This window comes from Cyprinus carpio, chromosome B20 (genome assembly GCF_018340385.1).
Source record: "Cyprinus carpio isolate SPL01 chromosome B20, ASM1834038v1, whole genome shotgun sequence".
NCBI lineage: Eukaryota > Metazoa > Chordata > Actinopteri > Cypriniformes > Cyprinidae > Cyprinus > Cyprinus carpio.
In genome coordinates, this window is record NC_056616.1 from 10,948,061 (window position 1) to 10,966,057 (window position 17,997).

A 17,997-nucleotide genomic window follows, 5' to 3' on the forward strand; every position below is an offset into this window, starting at 1 on the left:
TAAGAATTTCATAGACTGCTCATTAGTCAGTATAACTATTCTTGCTCACCCCAACATTCTGTTCACAAAATGGCTTAAAAAGTAAAACACCACGTGTATTTTTTAGTCTTTGAAACTACTGAAAAAAAACATCATTACCATACACAAGACAACACTGTTTAAAAACAAAACACAGAATGACCATCTTACAGACAACTTAACATTAAAGTTTTTAATTACAGACAAAAATGACAAAAATCCCAAGAGAAACCACATTTAAAAATACTAAAAGAAATGTTAAATACAGTAGTATCTGTGGTATGAATTCCACAGGACATAACATCGACTTCTCCCTATTGTTCACAGTATAATTGAATATAAACAAGTATAATGTAAGTCCATGGAATCATGTCACTGAACTGACTTTTAATAATCAACACTAATTTTAAATCAATTACCTTGTTTATATTAAATATAATAACATTTGATTACAGGATTTACATTTATAAAAGCTTTAGAATACATTAAATGCTACATAATTAGAGTTTTCTTTTCAGTTGTTAAATTATGCATTGTTAATCAAGTTATTTATTGCCCTATACAATGTATGTCTAATGTGTTAATGTTTTCTTTGAAATCTTATCTGTAGATTTAAGACAAAATGCTATGTTTAACAATATTGGCCTTGAAATAGGTTCAGACCACCCAGGCCAAGTAAATATAGAAATGTTTTTCTTAAAAATCCTCATACTCACTCATTTTTGTCATTTTAATACTAAATACTTTTAAATCATCTAATGCTTAAAATAGTTTCTGTGCTTCTCTGCAGATAATCCCATCCTGATAATTAGAGAACTATTAATGCCACTAGACCAAAAATTAGATCACTGCTCAACGTTCCGCTGCCCATTTGTTGCAAATCCTTTGGATTTTGGCATCATAGACATTGATGTCAGAACTCTGGACACTGTAGAATGGAATAGCTGTCTGTTTGCTGCCTGAGAATGTTCTGCTGGACTAAGTACTCCTGGACTCATGGCAAGTGGAAGCTGACTTGAACCCTCTACAATTGTGAGACCACTAACCAATTGTCTGCTCTGTCCACCTTTCCCTGATACAATGTTTTGAACACCATTTACTAATAGCTGACTGTTATTAACCTGTCCAGTTAGAACTTGAGGCAGTCTCACTAGGTTTGGAGTTCCTGCAATCATAGACACAGGATACTGACCTGGGCCTGCAACCAGTAAATTACCTCCACTAACAGGAGCCTCTAGAATAGAATGACCACTAACCAGTAGTCTACTTTCTCCACCTTTTTTTGAAGCACTTGGGTAAGGACAGCTTACTAATAGTTGGCTGTTTACCTGACCAGTTGCAGTTTGAGGCACTGTCACTAGGTTTGGAGTTCCTGGGCCTCCTACCAATAGATTGCTTCCATTGTCAGGACTTTCTACAATTGTTACTGTCCCTTCATTCTGTGCAATGGAAAGGGAGCCATCAACTACTGTTTGGTTCATATGTACCATTCCACTCAACTCTTGAGAATTTACTGGGTAAAGTAGTTGAGGGCTCATGGGACGATGACTTGGACCTAGACCTCCAACGAGTACTTTGCCTTCATTTATTGAACCATCTATAAGAGTTACTCTATTCTGCCCATTCTCTCTTAACATCTGCAGTGAACCAATTCCATCTAGTTGTTGCTGTGGCATCACTACAAGGTTTGGAGTTGGTGGAAGGTTAACTTCCCCTAAACCTTTGGTAACCATGACTGGACTTTGAGGTCCAATTTGTGAGTACAAGACTGAATCACCAATGATGTTGTTTGCTAGAACAGCCTGTTGTCCACTACCATAATGTTCAAGTGTATGGCAATTACCTTGAGTCAGAATTCTCCCAGCTTCTGGAGTTCCGTTAATTATGTACACACCTTGGCCAAGCCCATTCTCTGATAGCAAAACATTGCTTGCCATTGGCTGGTTGAATCCATAGTACATAGGCTCCTGTATGACAGTCCCCTGATTAGGTTCGGGTTGGACAAGTGGGGATTTAACAGGTATCTCCTCAGGACTGGGCTGGACAATGTTGGTCACGTGACTGGAAGATGCAGCCGCATTCGGTGTAATCTCAACAGTATTAACAATAACTTTTGGGTCAGTCTGTCTGAATCCACACACCTCAGCCAAGGTGTTAAACTTTGAACCCAGGTTGTTCAAGAACTCCAGATCATCATTAGACTCAGTGAAGCTGCAGCTCTCAATGGAACCGGTAACAGATCCTTCACTCTCATAATCATATTGCTTCAGTCCTTGCTTTGGAGAATCATTCTCCGATATATACCTGGATTTCTGCAAAAGAATGAGAAGTGTCTACATGTAATTTCAGGCAGTGTTAAAGGGATAGTATACCCCAAAATTAAACTTATTTTTAATATACTCATGTTGCTCCAAATCTGTGTGGCTTTCTTTCTTCTATGGTTATCCAAGATGTAGAGGAGTTTGTTTCTTCTTCTTAACAGATTTGAAATTTAGCATTACATCACTTCTGCACCAATAGATCCTCTGTGGCGGGGGAGGGCAGTGCCCCCCTGTCAACAAGCTTTGCCCCTCTAAATTTGGAATCATATCACACCAAACCATTTTGGGTGAAATGTGCAGTTTGTCACGTAAACTATATATATAAAAAACATCACCAGCTGCTAAATTCAAATCTATGTCCGCTAGCTGGCACAGAGCCAGACACACACATGTTTTTAAAGCACTGCGCATTATGACCAATTACATACGATTCTGTTGAGCTTATGAATGCAAGGACCAATGAGAGGCGTTCAGATGAGTCTTCGCTGAAACACGCTGTTTCATCAACGCGTGCTGGCTGACTGAATTCTCTGGCTAATCCTCTCATCAGGAGCAACAAAGTGAAGATGTACGAATGTAAGTAAGATATCAATTTCACAGTGTAAACAACTTTAGAGATTATTATGAGGGTTTTTGAGAGTGCTTGAACTCGCTGGACTGAAGTGAAAATGTTCTTTGATAATGTAAAGGTTCTTTGCTCTCTTTTTGTAAAATGAAAGTATTATAGGCTAATTAGTAACTTAAAAGGTTTTTATTAAATTCACATTAAATACAAAGTCAGTCGTATTAAAGCTATTTTATGGCATGACACCCATATCTTTTAATAGATTACACTATTATGCTATTTTGCCCATCGCTCCCATTATAGATCAACTAACATAATCTATAAAGGTGTAAAATGCATTTACTTAAACATATTTGAGAATCGAGATTTTTTTTATGATATATTTTAGGAATATTTCAAACGAAAATAAAATATTAATAAACCCCCTGCTAAAAAAAAAAAAAAAAAACCAACAGACACCATGACAAAATGTGTAATGGTTTTACTGGGACTAGTATTGGTTTTACTGAAAACTGTAATGGACCCTGTTGGTCTCTACTGGAAATTGGTTGCTTTCTGTTGGTGGCTTGATAAAATGGAATATGTCCCAAAAGACACTACAGATTTTTTTTAAATGGTTTTAATGGTTAAAAGTTTATGGTTTGTGATGTTTGCAATGGCATTTGTAGTGGAAACCATTACAATTATCTGTTAAGGTTTTTTTTTTGTTTGTTTGTTTGTTTGTTTTTTTAGTAGGGACAGAAGCCTATATCAGTTATACAGTGGTATTGTGGCTGCTGTGCGTCACATGACAAGTATGATAGCCCCCCCCACCTCACTCATGCCCCATCAAAAATGATGCCCCTGCTCTGCAGTGAATGGTTGGACTTGTCAGGATGAGAGTCCAAACAGCTGATAAAAACTTATCCTTAAATAATCCACAAGTAATCCACACAGCAGCAGCCAATCAATTAATTTCTTGTAAAGCAAAAAGCTGTGTGTTTGTAATAATAAAATCCATGCATTTTAACTTTAAAACCATCGCTTCTGGCCAAAATATATAATCCATAAATCCACAGAGTCCATATAGCCTATAACTGTGTTGGCCTGTTTCTGTTTTTAAGCAGTGCTTGAACTGTGCATATTTCTCTCCTGATTCAGGTGAGACGACTTTTTCACTTCATGACTCGTGTTTTAGCTGGAATCAATGGTTTAAAGTTAAAAACACCTTAATAATGGATTCATTTATTACAAACACATAGCTTGTCGCTTCACAAGATGTTAACTGATTGACTGGAGTCATGTGGATTATTGATTTTTTTATGAGCTGTTTGAACTCTCATTCTGATGGCACCCATTCACTACAGAGGATTCACTGGTGACCAAGTAATGTAATACTAAATTTCTCCAAATTTTGTTTGTTTGGATGAAGAATCAAACTCATCTACATCTTGGATAGCCTGAGGGTGAGTAAATTTTTTGCAAATTTTAATTTTTGTGTGAACTATTCCTTTAAATACACCTCAATACAAATGTAAAGATTCACATACATGTGCAAAGTATTTTTTTAGGAATTCGTCAAGTTCTTCTTGCCACCTTGCAGAGTTTTCCATGTTCATGTCATAGTAAAAGCCTCCAAATGCACTCTTCTGCATCATTCCTACCATATTAGAACTGTTATTTACAACCTGGTTTGACCAGGGGACCTGAATTTCACCCGCTGGGATATTAAAGTTAGCTTCCACCATTCTTAAAGGTTCTTTGGATAATTTTATTTCATCAAGGTCTTCATTGTAGAGTTTTGGTGGGAATGCCATCAGAAGAACATCCTGCAAGAGAAATAGAATCAGTTATTACACAATATAATTGTTTTACAGCTGCTGTTTTCCTCTTGTTGAATAAGCTGTGCAAGCTTTTTACCCTGTCTATTCCTTTTCCTTCTGTGCAATAGGAGATAAGATGTTGATTGGTTTCAAATGGCATATCAATAAAATGTTTTCCATGATCCCCAAATTCACATTTTATTATGGCCATGAGCGCCACTAAAAATAGAGGAAGACAAATAAACACATTTAAACATATGTCTGTTTTACAGTGTTACCACTTATAATAAATTTACAGTGGTACACCACAGCAAAGTAAACTCATGCTCACAGATTAGGCAGAGGAATCCTAGAATTAGGAAACTAATTCCTGTTGCTCCAAAATTGGCTGATGTAGTGCGTACAGCCGCCACTTTTGAAACACAAAACATTCCTTCAGGGCAAGTGCAAACCTCTAAATGGAGGACTTGCTCATCAAGGCAGACCAGTCCTTGCTTGTCTCTGATCTCCATGGTAACTTCATAAAAACCAGGCCATAAGTCATCTTCAGCGAGCAGTGAAGCACTTACATCTGAAGAGGTGAGGAACAGTGAGAGACTTGACTATTATTTCACAGTGAACAAGAATGGTTATCATCTTCTGTATACATGGCGTGATTGCTTTCAAATTATTGTAAATAAAAAACATTCTTAGATCATGAGGATAGTGTACTTTTGTTTCATCATTCAGACACTTGCAAATTAATAATATTATCTGTTTTGTATTACTATTTATTTGCTGCAGGTTCCATTTGCCCTTTGTCTTCTCTTGTATCAATCTGAACTCTAGTGGAGCTCCGTTGGGATCTGAATCTTCATCTTCTGCTGTGACATTGACCACTCTGGTATCACTGCAGACAGTCTGCACATTATTAAGGAGTTTGGGGCAGTTATCATTCAGGTCCTCCACTTGCAAAGCTATAGTACCTGTAGACGTCTGAGAGTGCAGTTCTAAAATGTATAACAAACACAAAACATGTTAAAGTTAACCTTCTTAAATCATCTTTTACTATCTGACATGTACACTCCTTCGCTACTGTTTAAAAAGCATCCCAACATCTTGATGTTGAAGAAATCATACTGTGTGCAAAGGGTGGTGACTTTCCTATTTGTCTAAATTGTCAATAATGCTAATGAAAAAATCAATTAGGTATGTCCAATCATTTAACTAACAGTGTAAATATTCCCAGCATAATGCTCTGACTTGTTGTTCATACTAACCATCTGTAATGCAGAGGATCTTGGCATAGTAGGTCCCATTTACCACAAATGGAGACTCACGATCTGGTACCTTGTTCAATTTTATCTCAGCCGTATCCGTGTCAATAGAAATCCAGCTGTCAGGGTCATATCCCTTTGCATATCTAAACAAACATGGACCATTACATTTTTGCAATTTAAATTCTACTTTTGGTTTAGCAGTTTAAAGGACTGGGGTTTATAACATGAAGATTCTGAATAGATATAAACCTCAAATATAGTATTCAGTCAAATATTGTAAACTGTATAATGTCAAGGTGCATTAATGCTTCTACACGTTTGATATGCATGACGAGTTGTTTTGTACTGTACTGCATATTCGAAACTTGTAAAGTATTGAAACTGCCTTTTTTTCAAGAAATGCTTGAAGAAAACTTACTTGACTTTTTCTGCTGTTTTGCCTGTGTCTTCTTCTATAGCAGTGTAGGTGTCAATTACTCTTGGATAAGAATTTTTGGTGTTTTCAGATACAGATATAGGCTTGATCTTTGGTTTGAACTTTGGGCCTTCTGGTTTGTTTTTGACACCGATCTTTACTAAGTATGTCTTTTGCTTGGGTACACTGGAGCTTCCTCCAAAAAACATATGTTGAGCACCTGCTCCAGAAGCTCCACCTGCACCTGCTGCTCCTGCTCCACTCTCTAAAGGTGCTCCTGGAAGAGCTTTGTTTGCAACAACTAGATTCAGGTTCATATCAGATGCTGACTCAAAGTCAACAGGCTAGTGGAGAGAACAAGGTGCAATTAGATACTCCAATATATATATCTATGAATAAATAAATACATAACATCCTAACAAATATGTATGTAAACAGCACACCCTTATTACATTTCAGCCCTGGCCTCCTTGCTTCCATCACATAAACTTCTTAGAACTGTGTACAAAATAAGCACTGACCTGGTTCAGGTACAAAACACCCCTATTTGTCTTTGGATCAGTTTCAATAGAGAAAAGTCCATCCTCGTTCCCCGAGACGATTTCAAACTCGGCCAACCAATTGTCTGTTTTCTCTTCATCGTTATCCAGAGCCTGGATCCTCAAAACCTCAACAGGTGCCTCATTCTCATCAACACTTGCTGAAAACTATGAAACCAGAAAAAAATGTCCTCACTTTTTTTTTGACCACTTTTTCTTATACTACAGCATTTAAAAGAGAGGAATACCCTTGAGACAGTTTAAAAGAATATACTTCAGTGCAAACTGAATGTAATGTTTTCAGACACTGTTACTGCATGTTATTATAATCAAGTACTTTACATGTTCTTTAGCATTTGGTAGTCAACACATCAAATTAAGTGTTCTACTTTAAAGCATGACAAAATATGTTTAACAATTTATATTAACAATTTATAATGTACTTTAATGTAAAGCTTTTAATTTGACATGAGTACAATGTTCACCTTTCTTTTAATTGTGTGAAAGTGTACTTTCTTTAAATACACTTTTATTTAATTAATATTATGTTAAATGCAGTTTTTTTTTAATATATTAAAAAATATATATTTGAAGTACACTACAAGTACACAGTGAATACAGTTAAACAATTCTTTTTCACAAGGGTATTAAAAAAGACTATTTAATGTCAAAAATGTGAGGTCCTGACTATTCAAGCTACATTAGCCAATGCATATAGTCACCTCATCCTTCTCCAAAGTAGGAATATTGTCATTGACATCCAGGATATCTATAAATACAGTAGCTGTAGCAGAATTTCCTTCAGGACTTCCATACATGTCAGCAGCTTGCAGCGTTAGAACAAAAGACCTGTGTTCCTGTTCAAGAGAATGGGAACTTGAACATCCAGATGGTTTGACTTTTAAAGCTACTTTTAAAGCTTTTTTAAAGCTACCAACACACAAGCACAAATATCAGTATAACTAGCACAAATATCAGTATAACTAGTAACAAATACCTCTCTGTCAAGTGTTGGGTTGTTCACAGATATGTTTCCATTGTCTTTGTCAACAGCAAAGAAAAGTTTGCCATCATTTGGCTCTTGCTTGATCAAGCTGTAGGCTATCTTAGTGTGAAGAGTGTTTGGCTCATCTGCATCTTTGGCCACAACTTGGGTTACAAAGGTACCTAGAAAGGAAAGAGCTATTAAAAAAAAATAATAATAATCTTTCGCACAAAATCTTTGAGGTGAATGACTGGTCATTCCTAATTTCAGAAAATCACAATTTTTGACAACAGCAATGCAGTGGCTGGCTCACCAACTGGGCTCCCCTCATAAACGCTGCTTTGTTCTGGCTTGATGAAAACTGGCGGGTTATCATTCTGGTCCTCCACAACAATGTTGATTTTAATATTATCTTCAGCTATGGTTTTGTTAGCATACCATGCAGTGCCAATAAGCTAAAATACAAAAAAAAAATGTTTATAAAAATACTATAGGAAATAACGATTGTATTAACTAGAAAACAATCTGTCTGGAGTTTGTGGTTAGTAAACAGTTTATTAGAAATTTATTGATATGGGATAATTGATTGTGGTCAACTCAAATATCCAAGTTGTCACTTAGTACAACATTTCAAGTTGACTAAACTTATTTTGGACACTTATTTATTCATTTTTTTAACAGTGCTGCATAATTGAGCTTTTTCTCAGAACCTTAAAATGTAGACATATAGCCCTTGTGACAGGCTACAGTATAACACATGACCTATACTTTGTATCTTAAATCTATATGTTTGTAATCCTCACGGTGTAGTTTTGTCTCTCCTCGCGATCCAGGGGCCGTGTAATGTGAACCAGTCCTTTGTATGTGTCGACTATAAAGTAACCAACAGGTGGCTGGTTGGCTCCTGGTCCCCTTAGAGTGTAGTGTAGCATCATGGTCTCATCATTGTCTGATCGGATCTGGGAAATTTTTACATTGCAAGTCAATAAAAAAAAAAGTTTGTTTAAAAACTTTTTATCTCTGCACAGTCCTGTTACCACGTAGTTTTTTTATAATTACAAAAAAAAGTAAAATAACTTAAAATTGTAACATCATTTTATACTGATAATAATAATTCTGTTGTAAAGTAAATACTATAGAAAAACAAATATAATTTCTACCTGAAAAAGTTAGTTCAGGCAATAATTTAAAAAAGTAAATTCTATTTTAGTACTAAATTCAAGAAGAATCACATTTGTTCATTAGATTTAACAAATAAATTATTCATTAAATTAACAAACAATCACAGACCCCTCACCCAACACCAGACTCGGTGCCTATATGTCTGTGAACAATCTCCAGGCCGGGACACCACAGTTCTCTCTAAAACAGACACATACTGCTATAGGAAATGACTTCTTTGATTAATTCATAGCCACATTTTTCTCTGACTTTCCTATCATGCATATCCCCAGGTCTTTGTGTATGATTACAACCTCCTTGTATGTGGTCTTGTGTATTGTATACTGTTTTATGCATGCTTATAATAGATCACTAGTTAATGTAAACTCACCTATACCATGTTTGGCCTCTATGTATTCGGCTTCGGATGATCTAATTGAGAGTGTATATTATATGTTTATTATACCTATGCAACTTATTAGTGTTGCAAGAATCTTTAGTATTCTTTCCATAAACGTCCAATCCAGTTACATATGCAAATGACCATGTTCCGAGACAAAGAGTCATAAACTTTCCCTACAGAAGTGCAAGTCACCTTTGGCTCTTTGACCCCCGAGAGGTGTGACCTCCACAGAATTTAAAAGGCCTCACTTCAGTGGCTTTCAGTCTCTTTACTCGTCTCTCTTCACCCTCTCATCTTCTGGTTGCTAAGTCCCAGAGCCAGCGACACAGCTCAGTCTGTGCTTCTTTTAGATCCTAAGAGGATGGTTATGCTGAGCTAGAACTGTTCTGGACCCCTTAAGTTTGAGCCAGGCTTTGGCCTTGACTTTCCATTCATCAAAGACCCTAGGATCTCAGCTGATGTCTCTCTTAGCTCTTCTTCACTTTCCACCTGGGAAGAGACTCCCAAAACACCATCGAGTCAAAACATCACTCTTCGAACCCAGAAGAACATGATTGCAAGTCCAAACCTTGAAACCGTCAAGACTTTCATCCGAGACTGCATCCGGACACTCATCAACAACCAAGGCAATGCAAGTATCATGCATTTAACTAAACGAAACATTCTCTTGTCTCTCTAATGGTTCATCCAGTCTGACTTGCCCTTTCCCTATGTATGTGTGATTGTATGTTTGTTTGAGTAGTTATGTGTGTTAGCGTTTAGTTAATAAAACTTTTGTGCACAAATTACATGAGTTTCTGGTCCTGCTTGTGAAAAATGTCCCTTTATGATTCTGATCCAGCTACATGCTCTAATACAGTAATACTGTAGGAAGGATATTTTCTGTGGCTATGGAATAAATACTTTTCTTAAAAGTTATAAAACAAAAAGCTAGTAAAGTATGTTAACATAAAGATATGCCAATACTTTTAGGTACACATTATCTTTAAAGTGTCTAATATCAATATTTGAATTCACATATATTCAGTTTTGTTGAGTGTGGTCATAGAATGAGTAAACATGTTGATGGTCACAATAGTGATTGGTGGGATAACAGTGACCTTAGGTACAATATAAATCCAATTGCAGTTGTTAGTGAAAATTCAACTAAAATGTTGCAATGAAAAAATATTGCACTAAATGAAAAGTTCACGTTACAAATAAGTTACAATATTAATGTTGTAATACTGGTAGCACTAATTTAAAAATTTGAAGATATATTTTACAAAAAAAGTAACAATTTTGAAAAACGTTGATGGTTGTATTTTTTTGTCTTTTATCTCAGTATTCCTATCAAAGTTGTATAAGGGTTTTTTAATGCATAATAGTAACCCTAGAATTGATCAAACAGTTTAAAATAGCTGGGCTAAGATATACAACAATTTTTATGACTGCGGAACACTTTTCCAAAAACATTTCAAAAAATAATTATTGATTATTTCAAAGGGTTACTAATGACAAATTATTTGACAAATTAATGACAAATTATTATTATTTTCATGTCCGGGAAAAATTTGGGATTAAACACGTTAAACATAGATGACTTAAATTAAATAACCCAGCCTGGTGGGTAAATCGTTTAACTTAACCAGCTGAGTCAAAATAGCCCAGCATGTGTTCTGTCCAATATTTACCCAGTGCTGGGTTCGTAAATAACCCAAGTTGGGTTGTTTTAAACCCAGCATTTTTTAGAGTGTAATTATGTAGATATGGTGTTTATTACTGAGTAACACGTAAACTTTAAAAAAAAAAAATTATTACTCGAACATTTACTGGCCAAGGTAAAGTTACATATTTTCTTTTCTAAATGTACTTAACTTAGGTAAGTAGATTTTACTTGAAAATAACAGGTAAATTGTACAGAGCAGTAGCAGTAAAATTTAATTAAAATTTGTTAATGCAAATTGTCACAAAGACTGTTATCAGGTAAATCATACAAGTCATTTTTTTCATACATAATCTCTTTCCTTTTGCTTTAACACTTCTTACTGTATGAAAAAGATCAAACAAATAATATTTTCATTAATTTATGGATAATAAATTATCCATAACTTAACTGTGATACCTTAATTTAGATACATTTTCAACCCTGTAGTACTCTTATCTATTTTCTTGTAGTAATAGTTTGTACTCTGTTTGTGGAAAGTGCTGACATCTGGCTGTGTAACACATTTGTCTTTTAATAGAGAAACTGATTTATTGAGTAATTAAATCAGGAATACTGAATAACTTTTTATTATTGAAGCTAGAATTGTAATGTGCTGTACATGCAATAAGCAGAGATATTGCTATATTGTATAGTGTTATCTATTACCTTGCCAACATTGGGCAGATGACTGTAGTCTACATTTTCTGTAAACCGTCTGGCAGGAACGACCCATTCCCTTTTAAAAAAATACAAAAAATAACCCTTACATAAATCTCCAGTGCTCATGATCTGTTTAAATAATAATAATAATAATAATAATAATAATAATAATAATAAATATATAAATAAATAAAATATAATTTAATGCAAATTTGTATTATTTATGGCCTCGTGGTTCGGTTTTTCTATGTTTTTAACAGTGCTTATTTTGGTAACTTTGTGCATTCAAATGTAAGACACAAATATTTAACACCCAAATTATCTGAAAGCCACCCTTTTTATTTTATTTTGCATATTTGAGCTTAATATGAAAACAGGAATTTGAGAGAATCACATGCCATTGACCAGAAGGCTGTTCTTAGAGCAACATAGTGAAAACCTCATCTTATTCTGAATGTAACCGAATATATCAGAGAGAAGAACTCTGTTTCAGGGAAGTATATAGTACCAAAATTATAAGTTAATTTTTCAAACATTTTACTGAATTATTAATCATAGAGTCTAGCCAAAAGAATCCTTGCTTATTTTTTATACCTTGAATTATAGTATTTTGAATGTATGTAAATATTCAAAAGTCAGCTATTTGCTCACTTTAGTTTAAAAACATTTTCCCCATTGTTTTAATTATGTGACTCTGTATGACAAGACGCTTCACTGAAACCTGAAACTGTTACAATTCAGTAGCGTCTGTTTGGCATAAACTGATTGTCGCCCATGTTCACACGAGTCAAATTTGTCCATCTTTATATATATATATATATATATATATATATATATATATATATATATATAGACCATATGCCATATGACCATATTAATTGACTTGGTACCAGCTAAGACAGAAAAAAAAAAAATACTTGGAATTTAAAGGACAGTACGCTCTCAGCTGTACAAAAGGGTACCTTTTCAAAAAAACACACTTTTGTACAAAATGTTTAAATATATATATATATATATATATATATATATATATATATATATATATATATATATATATATATATATATATATATATATATATATATATATATATAAATACTCCGACATGTAATGTGGTTGCGCTTCGGGGGAGCAGAGTTCAAGTCCCAACTTGAGGACCTTTCCCGATCCCATCCTCTTCTGTCTGTCCTATTGCAATAAAAGCAAAACTGCCCAAATATCAATATTATATATATTTTTCTATTTTCATAATTAAAAAATTCTCCATTTAAATAACTTGCACTTTCTCATTAACTGCTAGGCTACTCTATATTACTGTTTAGAAGGTTGTTGTTTGTAGTTCAGATGCAGTCGTTTAAAGTTGAATGAGTGTAAAACAATACTGTGGAGCATTATTGTAAGGGCTTGTCAAACTGTAGTTGAGGACAGATATTGTACAGTCCTAGGATGTCACTGTCTGTATTATATTGTATAGATTTGTATTTCTTTTTTGGAACTGAAAAATCATAGGCCTCATTGATCTGAACAAATGCACCACAGTTTTCGAGTGAATATTGCCATAGTGATCCACAAACGCTTCACTCAAAAACCGAGGTGCATTAAAACAGAAATACAAAACTGTGCTAACTAAAAGAAAACAATTTAATAAAAAGACTGAATCCAGTATTTGGTCATAATTTAACAAGAAATTTAGTTAGTCAAATGCGATAAGATAATCTAGTATTTTCTGGAAAAAGAAGATGTGCTCCAGATCAAAATGATTAGAATACAACATGAGGGTTTATCTCAACATTTACTAAAGCATTTTTACAAGATTAAAAGTTGTATCTGTTAACATTAGTTTTGTTGACATGCACAGAGAGATATTACAACTTACAGTTGTGCATGAATTATTTTTGTTTTTGTTACTTCATTGGCATAGGTTTAATCATAAAAAAACATCATCATCATCATAAAACAGCGATGTTACAATCATTTCAGTTCCTGTACATGATGTATGTCATTAAATTATATTAATATATCAACCTTTGAGATGGGCAATGTGTAAAAGCAGTAAAAACATGGGAATATTATGATAACAAAAAATAAAAATAATAAATAAATCCTTCACTCATTATTGAGAAGTTGCTGACCCTATACAATATAGTTTTAGTTGAAAAATATTACGTTTTGACTATATTATAAATCAATGATTCTTCGGAATCCAAAAATCGTATGCAGATTTTGATTGTATTATGAGAGATAACTAACAATTATCAATCATCATTAAGAAAATGGTCAAGATTTGTATTACGTATTAGTAAATGCTGAAATAACATGAACTAAGATTGATAAAAGTTTTAGAAGTAGTTTTTCATTGTTAGTTTACATTAACTAATTTGAACAAATGGAACCTTATTGTACACATTGCCTTGGACAACCTTCCACAATATACTCTTATCAGCCCGATTTTTCTGAAACAGCATTTAGGTGCTAAATCCACATCTTTTTCTACTCACCTGCACAGTGAGAAGCAACAACAAGCTCAGAGCCAGCGAAGTTTGTGGAAACATCTTCTAAAAGAGATGAAAAAATAATCTGTGAGTGAGAGAGTTGTCAGTGGCAGAGTTTATCAAAATGACAGTGTTTTTGGCACCACAGAATATAAGACTAACATCTTTTGGTCCGCCCAGAAAAAAAAACCCTCATCACGTGCTTCTTCCCCCACCCTACATTTATGTGTGTGAGTTGGGGAATGAATACTGTATTACACTCTCAGAAATAAAGGTACAACAGCTGTCACTGGGGCTGTACCTTTTCAAAAGGTACACTTTTATACATATAAGGTTCTAATATATGTCCAGTTTAAGTACTAATATGTACATTTTGAAAAGGTACTGCCCCAGTGATAGTTGTTGTACCTTTATTTCTGAGAGTGTACCTAAGATCTGTTTCTGCTTAAAAGACAGCACAAAGCCCTTTGAAAAAAGAAAAAGAAAAAAAAACACTTTTTATATTTATTAATCATTACTAAATTAATTACTCAATAAATAAACTTGAATAATAAAAAAAAAAACGTTATAATTTACTATGAGTTACTACACAAGCAACACATTACTAAGTAATTGTTATTTTGAATTTTTTTTTTTTTTTAAATGAATTACTCTATGAGTCATGTACATGAGTTATAAATAGTACAGTTCTAAGAAATTCCTCTTGTTAACATTGAAAGTTAATTGCCTGATGAGTTATGTAGATGAGTTCATACCTTTACAGTTCAAAGGAATTCCTCTTGTTAACATGCAACCACACACTATTTCCTGGGACTTGGCCATAACATCTACAGGGCAGTTTTGCAAATAAACCATCTGAAAAACCTGATCAAATTAAATTTGTTTTTCGTTAACCCAGTGTGAGGAATGCATCACATATATGTCATTGATTTCTGAAGAAGAAACCCTAGATACTTTCTTTTTCCAAGGTAAAAAGGTTTAGATGCCATAAGAGTCATGACATGTTTTCTTTAGCAGATATCTGTCATTGATTTGAACAGCTACTAATAGGTTCAAACTTGCAAAGCAGTTTCTTATGAAGTTACCTGACACTTGAAATGTATTTGACTTTATATACATTTATGCATTTGGCAGACGCTTTTAGCCAAAGCGACTTATAGTGCATTCAGGCTATTAATTTTTTAACCATGTGTGTTCCCTGGGAATCAAACCCATGACCTTTTGCGCTGCTAACACAATGCTCTACCACTGAACCACAGGAACACTTTTAAAAGGTCATTATTTAAACATTTATTTACTCATCAAAGCCATTTTTAAAAAAAATCACATTCACTGAACTTAAAATTATGAAGGCCCCCCCTAAAGTGACCTTTTAAAATCTTCACTGTTCATTTCTAAAATAACATACAGTATTCAAGTCTATACAGTATGTTGTCAAAATTTAGATTTTTTTTTCTTTAAGAATTCTTAATATCTGTCATGATATGGTAAAGTACATGACAATGTTAATGTGTATGTGGTCTTGGCAGAATAGATCTACTACGCTGCTGCTGCTGCTGCTGTGGCAGAGCAAGTACCGCTGCTGTAAGCATGTAAGGAATATTGCTTCTGCACATACAACATATATGAATAACCCCCATAGCATACATGATCACCCCATAGCAGATCTATACAGGTGGAGGTGGGGAAGGTGGAGGACTTCTGAAGTGTGCTGCTACTGCTACACCAAACACAGCCAGGTATTTGAATGTTGAGCAGCGAGTTCATAGGTTACCGATACAGGAGAGAACCAATCAGCTGTGCCATGTGATGATGTCATTATGTCATAACAAGTTAGATCTATCGGACTGCGCCATCTAGAGTTCCATGCCAGAACTTTGTATTTCCATCTTTCCATCATGAAATAAAAATAAAAGGTAATAGCAACTTTTTATCTCACAATTTAACTTTTCATCACATGCCAATGTGTATTGGCTCATTTAGTTTACACTCAATGTGGATTGGTCTCTCTAAGCGAGGTCCCAATTCGTCGGTCTTTACCGACGTTGCGTAGAGAGTGACCGACTGAAAGGGAACTTGCAAGACACGCTTACGCCTTGAAGTAGAACCTGTTCGTCAAGTGGTGTTCTTCTCATCGACCCCCGAAGATGCCCGATCAGAGTCTGGCTGTCCTTTTTGCAGCAGGGGTTGGAGCGAAGGCTGTCTCCCTCCACCCTTAAAGTCTATGTTGCTGCGATTGCTGCTAACTACGACCCCATGGAAGAGAAGTCAGCAGGGGAGCATGACCTGGTCATCTGGTTCCTTAGGGGAGCCAGAAGGTTACATTCTCACTGCCCCCCCCATACCCTCTTGAGACCTGTCTCTAGTGCTCAAAGCAGTACAGCAAGGCCCATTCGAGCCTTTGCAGTCAGCTGAGCTGAAGTTTATATCAATGAAAACTCTGCTCCTGCTTGCAATGGCCTCCATCAAGAGGGAAGGGGACCTGCATTCTCTGTCAACGAATAGTGCCTAGAGCTTGGGCCGGCTAACTCCCAGGTAATCCTGAGGCCCTGGCCCGGCTATGTGCCCAAGGTTCCCACTACTCCCTGCCCCCGGAGGAGGCAGACCCAGCCCTAGCTTTGCTTTGTCCCTTCTGAGCCTTAAGATGGTATGTAGACCGGACACAAAGCTTCAAGACCTCAGATCACCTCTTTGTCTGTTACAGAGCCCGGCAGAAGGGGAATGCTGCCCCCAAGCAGAGGATGGCCCACTGGATAGTGGATGCCATCTCCCTGGCTTATCAGGCACAGGGTGTGAACTGCCCACTCAAGGTGCATGCAAACTCTACTAGAAATGTTGCATCCTCCAGGGCACTGGCTAGTGGCGCCTCGCTGACAGATATTTGTAGAACATGGCGGAGCGTCCGGTGCTAGTCCCTCACTTGATGAATCTGTGAGAACCAGTTGAGGGCTGGGTGACCTAGGTGAATCCCATATGTGTAAAGTCCACATTATAGCCTTGGAGCCCATGTTTCCCCGGCAGACTTTCTGCCATTTTCCAAGAAATTTACAATCACCCCTAATCTTCCAAATGCACCTAAATGGTTGTTAATGTGTAAGTGCTTCCGAAACCTCATTCGGGAAGTATGAGGCTTCCGCAGCGTTCCGGTTCCAAGTGGAATTGGTACGTTTTCTCAGTGATATCCAATCTCACTGAGTGGGTAGTGCTACAACAACAGGATGCTCGCACAGGACACTGGAAGGGGCAGCATCCATGGCGTTTTTGGTAGGGATCCCAATTCATTGGACATTATCGACGTGACGTTGAAAGTGACCGACTCAAAGGGAAGGTCTTGGTTACATATGTAACCCTCGTTCCTTGAAGGAGGGAATAGAGGGCCACGTCATGTCACCACAAATGCTGTGCAGCTCCAATGTGCATTTACTCATTTAGTTTGCACTCAAAGTGGATTGGTCTCTCTTATTCGTTGGTCATTACTGACGTGACGTCTCCATTCCCTCCTTCAGGGAACAAGGGAAAGGGAAAAGGGAAAGACCTTCCCTTTGACTTAACATTTTTACTCAGATTTCTAAGTTTATTTTTTCAAAGTTCTGACTGTAGATCTCACAATTTTGAGTCAAAATTGTGTAATTAAAAAAAATCTAAATTAACTTCTACTTTTTTTTATTCCATTGCAAAAATAGCTTCAAC

General features: G+C 35.7%; 1 protein-coding gene across 1 annotated transcript; it reads right to left on the reverse strand.

Annotated features, from left to right (window-relative positions):
- Positions 1-190: 190 nt before the first annotated feature.
- Positions 191-11,891, reverse strand: LOC109073914 (desmoglein-2-like). The gene is made up of 13 exons (XM_042747065.1): positions 11,822-11,891; positions 8,708-8,863; positions 8,218-8,359; positions 7,917-8,086; positions 7,642-7,776; positions 6,902-7,087; positions 6,384-6,724; positions 5,966-6,108; positions 5,474-5,695; positions 5,038-5,277; positions 4,804-4,925; positions 4,434-4,712; positions 191-2,330 (listed from the first exon to the last, which is right to left on the reverse strand). The coding sequence occupies exons 2-13, from the start codon at positions 8,837-8,839 to the stop codon at positions 864-866; spliced, it is 3,579 nt and encodes a 1,192-aa protein (XP_042602999.1). The 5' UTR covers positions 8,840-8,863; positions 11,822-11,891; the 3' UTR covers positions 191-863.
- Between the last annotated feature and the right edge of the window lie 6,106 nt (positions 11,892-17,997).